We start from the raw sequence: 9,573 nt of genomic DNA, 5'->3' as shown, positions 1-9,573 counted from the left end.
AAATGTGTGGCGGAAGAACAGTCAGCTTTTGTCGAAAATCGATCAATTATTGATAATTCTATGATAGCCTTGGAAGTAATTCATGCATTGAAAAGAAAAACTAGAGGAACTACAGCTAGTTTGGCATTGAAAATTGACATCAGTAAGGCATATGACAAAGTAGATTGGAGTTTTTTAAGAGGTGTGTTATCTAGGTTGGGTTTCGCGAATGATTGGATACACTGGATTATGATGTGTGTTACTTCGGTACACTATACCATTCTTGTTAACTTGGACAATGTGGGACCAATTGAACCAGGAAGAGGGCTCAGGCAAGGAGACCCACTGTCTCCTTACCTTTTTATTCTCATTACGGAAGGACTATCCAAGCTTGTAAAGCATGCAACTGCTGGTGGAGAACTCCATGGGATCCAAATCTGTAGAGGGGCACCTCAGGTGTCCCATCTACTTTTTGCTGACAATTGTTTTTTATTTTGCAGGGCAAATTTATCTGAAGTCCAAGAGCTCATGAAGGTGATCAATATATATGGACAAGCATCAGGACAAGAAATCAATCTGGCAAAGTCAGAGGTTTTTTTCAGTAGCAATTTGTCTAAACCAGCCCAAGAGGATTTGTCGCGTCTTATGGGTGTTCGCCATGTTTTAGGAACTAGAAAGTATCTGGGTTTACCATCTATGATAGGCAGAAGTAAAAAGGCTACTTTTTCTTACATTAAGGATCGGATTTGGAACAGAATTAACTCCTGGAAAGGTAGGAGTTTTTCAAGAGCAGGTAAGGAAATTATGATCAAATCGGTTCTTCAGGCTATTCCATCCTATGTGATGAGCATTTTCATTCTTCCGGATACTTTTATTAAGGAGATTGAAATAATGCTAAACTCTTTTTGGTGGGGTGGAAGGAATACGAGGGGAGGTATTCGGTGGATGGCGTGGGTGAGACTTACAGCTTCTAAAAAGGAGGGAGGACTGGGTTTCTGGGATTTCACGGCATTTAATATGGCTATGGTGGCAAAGCAAGGATGGAATCTCCTTTCTAAACCACATGCTCTTGCCTCCCGAGTTATCAAAGCAAGGTATTTTCCTAATACTTCTTTTTTTCGAAGCAGAAATTGGGTATAATCCTAGTTTAGTGAGGCGAAGTATTTGGAAGTCCCGGGAGGTATTGAACTTGGGGTGTAGGTGTATGGTGGGTGATGGTCGTAGTATTGCGGTTATGACTGATTCATGGTGTCGGGGGAGCAATAATTCTAGATTGAGGGGACCTCAAAAACAAGAAGCGTATTCTACTACAGTTAATGATCTTATATTGCCTAATGAGAAACAGTGGAATTATGACGCTGTTAGTACTCTTTTTGATGAGGTAGATACTGCTTTGATTTTACAGGTGCCACTTTTAGAAGATGTTACGGAGGATAAGATAATTTGGAATGAGGAACAGGATGGGAGGTATAGTGTGAGATCTGGCTATCGGCTTTGGTACAATGCTTTTCGTCGACATGGTAATGGGAATAGTATGGAGGATTGGAATAGTATTTGTAACATTGTAGCACCACCGAAAGTGAAACATCTTTTATGGAGGATTTGTTCAGGGTGTCTCCCCACACGGTCTCGGCTTCGACAACGTTTTGTTGCGTGTCCTTTAGGATGCGCTTTGTGTGCTCATCATACGGAGGACGAGAGGCATCTTTTTTTGGGTTGCGATGCTACTAATCCTTGTTGGAGAACCTCAGGTTTGTCCAACCTTCTTGATTCTCGTCTTCACTTATTTAATGATTTTACGGCTTTTATCTTCGATATTTGTAAGAAAGAGGATAAAAAGTTAGCGGGAATGTTTGCGGTTATGATTGAATTATTGTGGAAGAACATGAATGATTTTATTTGGCACCAAGAACGTGAAGAAGTGTCTAAATTGGGTTTGTATGCGTTTCATAGGTGGAATGATTGGTTTCATGCTCAAGAGGGTAATGGTAATATTACTCAAGCAGATAATGAGTTGGAGTGGAGGCCCCCGCCAACGGGTCGAATCAAATGCAATGTTGACGCAGTCTTTTAACAAGATTAATGGTACTACTAATAGAGGTTGGTGTATGCGTGATCATTTTGGAAATTTCATTAGTGCGGGAACTACTTGGGATCCAGGGACACTTAGCGTTATTGAAGCGGAAGCCTTAGCACTTAAAGAAGCTATCTTTGGAGCTATCTCGATGAACCTGACTTTGGTTATTTTTGAAAGTGATTGCCAAAGAGTTACACAAGCCTTATACTCTAGTAATAAGGGTGCTTCTGAATTCAGCATTATTATTCACTCTATTTCTACTCTCCTTCAGTCTTTTCCCAACTTTGAGGTAAAGTTTGTAAAACGTCAAACGAATATGGTTGCTCATTCACTTGCAAGGGCGGCCAATTCTTGGACTAGACGTAGTGTGTTTAATTCGATTCCTCTTTGTATTGAACATATTTTATTAAATGAATTTCATTGAGTTGTTTGTGATAAAAAAAATATTTCAGTATTAATTATTACAGACTGTTTTCTTTGTCATGTTTAAATTGAGTTTTTTTTTATAGGATTAGTGTAAAAAAATATACAATATAAAAAACTATGAACATAATTTTATCACTTTTTCAGAATAACTATTGAAAATATTAAATATATCTTAAAATTATATATTAAAAAATCAATTCTAAAAAAAAATTATCTTAGAAATTATATATATTTAATTTTACAATAAATTTTTTATTTTTATATATTTTAACACTGGACTTAATAGTTGGATTTGGATCCTTTTGAAAAAAATTAAAGTGCAATGAACAAGATAGGAAATTATTGTGTAGAATGTAAGCAAGTCTTACACGTTGCTTGCTTTAGTCAAAATTATTGTGCAATTAACTTTAATAATTGCAATTAACTTTAATAATTACTACTTCAATAAGATTGGACACAATTAACTTGCATCGTGATTTGATTTCTATTAGTACATTTCTTTGAGCTTTCTTGGAATTACTATTACTGTACCCGACTAGTGAATGACAGATGCAATTAACGTTAATAATTTCAGTTAACTTTAATATCTAGTAATAAACCCGTGCGTTTGCACGGGTTCTGGTATGAGACGCGCATTTGTTTTAGATGTATTTTTTTTTAATAAAAAGATGCATGATTGTCCATAAAAAAATAATAATTGAATGTATAATTAATAAAAAAAATATTTTGATCAGTAACTACATGTCCCGTTAATAATTAATATTTTGATCAATAATTTCATGTTCTCATGTACAAATATTAGTTTGATCAATAACTTGATGTCTCCGTATACCTTAAAATATATTTTGATCAGTTACTTCATGTCCCGTTAATAATCAATATTTTGATCAATAACTACATGTCCCGTTAATAATCAATATTTTGATCAATAATTTCATGTTCTCATGTACAAATATTAGTTTGATCAATAACTTGATGTCTTCGTATACCTTAAAATATATTTTGATCAGTTACTTCATGTCCCGTTAATAATCAATATTTTGATCAATAACTACATGTCCCGTTAATAATCAATATTTTGATCAATAATTTCATGTTCTCATGTACAAATATTAGTTTGATCAATAACTTGATGTCTTCGTATACCTTAAAATATATTTTGATCAGTTACTTCATGTCCCGTTAATAATCAATATTTTGATCAATAACTACATGTCCCGTTAATAATCAATATTTTGATCAATGTTCCCGTGACTAAAGATAATTAAAAATATTAGTAAATGTATGACCAATTCATGTGACTAAAGATAATTAAAAATATTAGAGAATATATGATCAATTACAGATGCTACTCCCATTGAGACCGACCACCCAACCAAATACAAACTACATTGTTGTAGATCAAGTCTTTTGTGAAATAGATTGAGAATGGAGAACCACCAAACCATAAAAACAAATGTCACAATACTTAAATAATGAAAAAAAGAGAATGAAAGGAGACAGTTGGAGCCCAATATGGTCTACTGCTAAATATTTTGAGACAAAAAGAATTACAAATTTGAATGAGTGTGAGATATAGTAAAAAAAACACAGTAAGTAAACTATTGTGCACTCTCTTGTACTTTCAAACTTTGTGCTTCGCTACATATAGCTCCCATTTATAACAAAAACCAACACAAAACCCTCTTGCCTTTATCAAAACATGCACTACACACGCCTAACTCTTAATGTTGTCTGGACATAAATTTCTTAAATAACCGATTAGCATGTGGTCTTTAATCGGCGACGTCAATGTAATCCTTCAACTCCTCCTAACTGGCTATTTGTACACGGAAAACATGAAGTTATTGAATATATTTATATCATAATAATATTTTAGTACTAATCATATATACAATCATACATATTAATTACACTATAAATATTATTCAATATAGATACCTATTTAAGATTTAACAAATATTTAATTGATAATAAATAAATTTTTTTAATAAAAATAATATTAAAATGGCCAAAAAAAATAAGAATGAATTTAACACAATAATAAAATTTTTGAAATTCTGTCACTTGATTCAATCAAATTCTCACTTTTTTGTATTGTCCAATCCATAGCTTTCAAACACCATTTACTCCACAACAAAATCTAGTTTCACCACACCACCAAGATACGTTTATAAGTGGTTTACTGTTTTTTTTTCCTAATGAAAGAACAAAGAGTTATTTCATAAAATATTTGTACCATTTCCTAGAATTTAAACACAAGATGGTGCCAATGAAAATTATAATTCCAGCTCTCCTGGAGATGTTTTAGGCCTTGGAAATTACGGACAATGACCAGATCCATAGAAAATATGATGCTAAATCAAACAAAAATATGACGCTAAATCAGAAAAGTTCCAACCTCGATTTATATTTCTGATGCATGTCAATGTGAATTTGGATTAGACAGAAGTTAACTATGTCAATGATATAAAGGATTCATTTGCAAGACATTTAGAGTTCATTTGCAAGACATTTGTAATTGACATACAGTTATACACTAAGACAAATATATATATACCGAACTCTTCGAAAATTTAAAAGAGACGCATAAACAACACTTTTAGATATGAATGATTATAAGTTAGAATTAAAGAGACTAAGGAAAACAAAAACAGATAAATAACAGTAAGTATATTTTCAAACCTTCCAACTTCACTATTACATTCTTCATTGTAGGGTGGAGAAATTGATGATCTTGCACACACCACAACCCCGCCTTGATTGAATCACCTTAATCATGAAAAGATAGATAAACCATTTAACAAAATACACATAAAGGATGGCATAGGAAAATAGGCAATGTATATCCCAGTTACATAAGTGTTTGATAATTATGAGACATGAAATTATCAACATAAGTTAGCCCTCAAAGAGGTTTGCCAATACAAAAAATAAAAATTCCAGAACCACAGATGGAAGGCATTTTAGTCATGTTAGTGAAAGTTGATAGGCAGTTAGGGTAATCAACAGAAACTATTAAACCCCCTCCCAAAAAAATTGATATTGATTTGATCCTGAAAATCTATTGGTCCAAATTTACATGTACATGCATGTGATTGGGATAGAGGGTGTGATTTTTATTTTCAAGACTGGTGTGATGGTTGTATTAGCTTCTTACAGGCATGAGCATAACAACAATAATCTAGCAGGCTCTAAAGAATTATATCCCAAAAGAAAAATATTGGTAACAATGTTACCCAAGTTAGAGGAGTCCAACCATGAAAAAAGCCATGACGTATCATAGTTTCCCCATCTGGAGATTTCAAGATACTGGTAAGCAAGCATATACTTCCAACAATAGACATTTCTACAGTCATCAGGTATGATGAGTGTTTCTTAACATGTGACAGAAGAAATCAATTGGATAAATAAAAATATTAATCAATTCAGAAAACCTTTGTCCCCCAGTGATACCCCAACACAGCAGCCTTCCTGACAACCCCGCCTATAAGCATTCGCAAACCAATCTCGTTCGAATATGGCATAGGACGCACATACACTCCATAAGCAGCTAAAGAACTAAACAAAAAGAAAATCAGTTACAAACAACATGTCAAGCAAGGGTCCCAAATCCACTGCAATTTACAACAAAACATACACATATCCAATTACCTATTACATTACACAAACCACATTCAGTTTGAAAACCATTTTCGGGAAGAGAATTACCGCACCTCATTCAGTTTGAAAACCATTTATGGAAAGAGAATTACCGCATTGGCACCGAAAGCGGTATTGCGAACGATGTATGAACGATTTTGACTTTTGGGAAGCATCCTAAAGAGGGATTATCAAGAAAGTTTCGGTGATGATAGCTTGACTTCCAACCACAGCTTGAAGTATGGCTATGGCAAGAACAGGCCATGTAAGTTTTACTAAAAAAATGAGAAAAAGAAAAGTTAAGCTATATATCTAGATAAGCACTAATCATTCTTTGAAAAGTTAAAAGTCTCAATCTTACCTGAAGAAGGTCAACATAAGATTTCCCCTCGTGCTCATCTGACAGACTCCTCGACCAAATTTCAACTATTTTATCAATATTTCCAGCACATATGTAACAGAGAGCTGCAGCTAATGTATTGCCAGCCCCCGTGAGTTTTGAAGCAAGTGTGTCGCAAAGCATAGTCCATTCATCTCTATGAGAAAACTGTTAATATGTGATGACAAGAATTATACCAATGTACTATAAAATTATTTGATCATCAAAATTGATGTCCCATTGAGGCGTTCATAGCTTATGCTACAACAAATTCTAGTTTCGGAACTTTATCCAATCAAAATCAAAAACAGAAGATAAATCATCCACATAAAGCATCCATTTTAATCATTATAACAATTATATGAATATTAATAATGTCAGCAGACTTCTCACGGAATGAAAGTAGAATAATTATGGGAAAAGAAAAGGTAAATACCCGTCGCGATCTTTGTCAAGCTGAGAAAACATAAATTCAGCATAAGCATTCTTCGAAAAGAACAACTCCAAAAGAATATACATCTATTTTGCAATAAAAGTGACGTCGAACATACCACTATGCGTAAGACCGTCTGAACCAACTAATCCAGCCTTGTCCATTGCAAATCTTACAGGCAGCTTCTGTAAATCCACATCATGTAGCACCTGTGGTATAATTGAACATGCTTCTCAAAGAAAAATGATGGACTAATTGTTCAAAATTCAAATTGAAAGTGCAGATTAAATTTCAGATCAATGGATTTCCTAAAATTAAAATCACATCATGAGAACAAAGATTTCATATTTCACGCACTTCACTTAGGAAGTGAATTTGGACAGAAGTAACTTATATGAAGCATAGACTCAACACAGTTGCTGCTGTTATTAACAATGAAACAACAATAGTGTTTAGTCACAGGAATTATAAAATGTTTCTACACACATTCATGAGGCATACAATGTTCTCAACTTACAGTCGCTGCTGTGTAAATAATGCGACTTATCTTTGTCTTCGTGTTTTTAGCTGGTTGTTATTTCCCGGTGATCTGTCGAGGCATACTACATCTCTAGAAAGTTGGGTACATTGATTAGGAGTCTTGATAGCGAGGTTGTTGTGTTCACTTTGGCTATTAAGAGAACTTATTTGTTTAGGAACTTCTATTGGCCAATGTATCATAGTTTGCTCCATGTTGAAAATCAGATCCAATTGATTGTAGATATGGACTCAAAGGGAGGAGCTTCAGCAGGAAAACTTGCAAAAAATCCACCAGTATCTAAATTTGAATCCCCAAAGTTAAATATTTCTTTGAACTCACATTCACCATTACTCAAACCAACCAACAAAGTCAAAATGAACAACGACATCATATTCTTCAATGTCTATGAACTCATTTTTCCTTTGGAATGCTATAACAATAATAATTAGTTCAGATCTTGCACTTTCTACAATAAAATGAGTTAATAATGAAACATAAGTTGAAAATGTCATAGATAAACCTTTTTTATTTCGGCCACCACCACACTCGTCGGCGGAAACCCGTTTCCACCACCACCACCACACTAATCGCCGGTAACATGTTGTTGCCACCACAGATCTGAATGTTAAAAGCAACTGGTGAAAACATTATTCATATTTTTGATAGAAATATGAAAAGAACAACCTACCTCCATTTGGCCAATAGCAGCATCAAAACCCTAACCAAAAAATCATGATATCAACCACAATCACAAAAACCCTAACCACAAAATCATCATATAAACCATAAAAACACTAACCACAATATCTAAACAGTCACTTTAAACAGAAATCCAAAAAAACCTGATAACCGTGTCGATTTCGTTTTGGGAAATGAAGAAGATGATGAAGAAAAGGGGAAATGAAGAGGAAGAAAGCAGAAAGTAGAAGATGTCGCTCTGAGAGAGAAAGAAGACTCGGTGAGAGAAAGAAGAAGAAAGAGACAAAGAGGGGAAGAGGGGAAGGTTGAGGGAGAAGAAGAAGACACAGAGCGAGAGAGAGAAAATGAAAGAGATGTCACTCGTAGCATAGGAAGTAGTAAAGGAAAGGAAAAAGAAGTAATTAAAGGCAAGCAAATAAGGCAGCCACGTGGCTCATTAAGAAAACAAAGGGGCAGTTCGGTCTTTTCCAGAGCATTGAACTTTCTTATATTGTAGATTACTACTTCAATTAGTTGTTGATAAAGTAACAATGTAGAAAAGTTTTCAAAACTCATAAATGTGTCGGTCGGTGCTCTATTTCTTTGAGCTTTTTTTATATACGAACTTATTAATAAATAATCAGTACTTCATTCTTTTAGGAAATTTCTTTATTGACCCATATCTTCTTGGTCACCTGTGACGAAAAATCTAAAATGTCTCTTTATTTTGGAAATTCATTTTCGAAGTCACTATTTTATGAGAAAAAATGTGGTTTCGAAAATGCACTTCCGAAAACATGTTTTTTTTTTATGAAAAAAACCGATTTCGGAAATGTATATTCGAAATAATATTTTCTTCCAAAAAATAGGTGAATTCGGAAGTGTATCTCCGAATTCACCCACCCCCCTTGGAAGAATTCGGAAATGTACTTCCGAAATAAGGTTTGATACAGAAGAAAAATAAGAAACAACAACGATTTGATTTATTTAAAGGATGAAGATTACAAAGATCACATTACATAAAATTAAAGTTACATATTGTTAAACACGGGTAGGTGAGGATGAGTCAACATTTTGATAACGTCGGACCCTTCGAAGAAAATCGGTCGAAAGTTGTTCACAAAACCGCTAAATCTTCGTCGTTCTTGACTTCAAATGGGGTGAATTTGAACGTCTCCCTCGTCGTTTAGCGATGACGAGCAGTACTCAAGCTTGACAACCTTTCAATTTTCTGGATATTGGAACGGCATAGGGTAACCACTGGTGAAGTAGACGAATGCTAGGTGGGGGTAGGTTTGTGTCATTGGTGTTTTGTGGTGTGATGAGGATGAAAAAGATTGTGTTGTATTTATAGACTTATTGGAGTAATAATGGCCCAACAAACCTTATCTTACATTTAGTGGATGTTTCGGAAATGAACTTCCGAAATAAGTATAACA

At 34.2% G+C, this 9,573-nt stretch overlaps 1 protein-coding gene across 9 annotated transcripts; it reads right to left on the bottom strand.

Annotated features, from left to right (window-relative positions):
* Positions 1 to 3,668: 3,668 nt before the first annotated feature.
* Positions 3,669 to 8,505, bottom strand: LOC131593171 (uncharacterized). Of its 9 annotated transcripts, none has more exons than XR_009280769.1 (5): positions 6,940 to 8,505; positions 6,486 to 6,671; positions 5,920 to 6,399; positions 5,168 to 5,254; positions 3,669 to 4,301 (listed from the first exon to the last, which is right to left on the bottom strand). XR_009280769.1 is itself a non-coding variant. In XM_058865441.1 (5 exons), the coding sequence occupies exons 2-5, from the start codon at positions 6,521 to 6,523 to the stop codon at positions 5,192 to 5,194; spliced, it is 387 nt and encodes a 128-aa protein (XP_058721424.1). In that variant the 5' UTR covers positions 6,524 to 6,671; positions 6,940 to 8,505; the 3' UTR covers positions 5,167 to 5,191. The 9 variants fall into 9 exon arrangements, 1 of the variants encoding a protein (XP_058721424.1); XR_009280772.1 differs by having other exon boundaries at positions 3,669 to 4,297; XR_009280771.1 differs by having other exon boundaries at positions 5,168 to 6,043; positions 6,137 to 6,399.
* Positions 8,506 to 9,573: the final 1,068 nt, after the last annotated feature.

This window comes from Vicia villosa, linkage group LG3, assembly GCF_029867415.1.
Source record: "Vicia villosa cultivar HV-30 ecotype Madison, WI linkage group LG3, Vvil1.0, whole genome shotgun sequence".
Taxonomy (NCBI): domain Eukaryota; kingdom Viridiplantae; phylum Streptophyta; class Magnoliopsida; order Fabales; family Fabaceae; genus Vicia; species Vicia villosa.
Note: the sequence above shows the minus strand (reverse complement) of the source record. Positions and strands in the feature narration are given on the sequence as shown.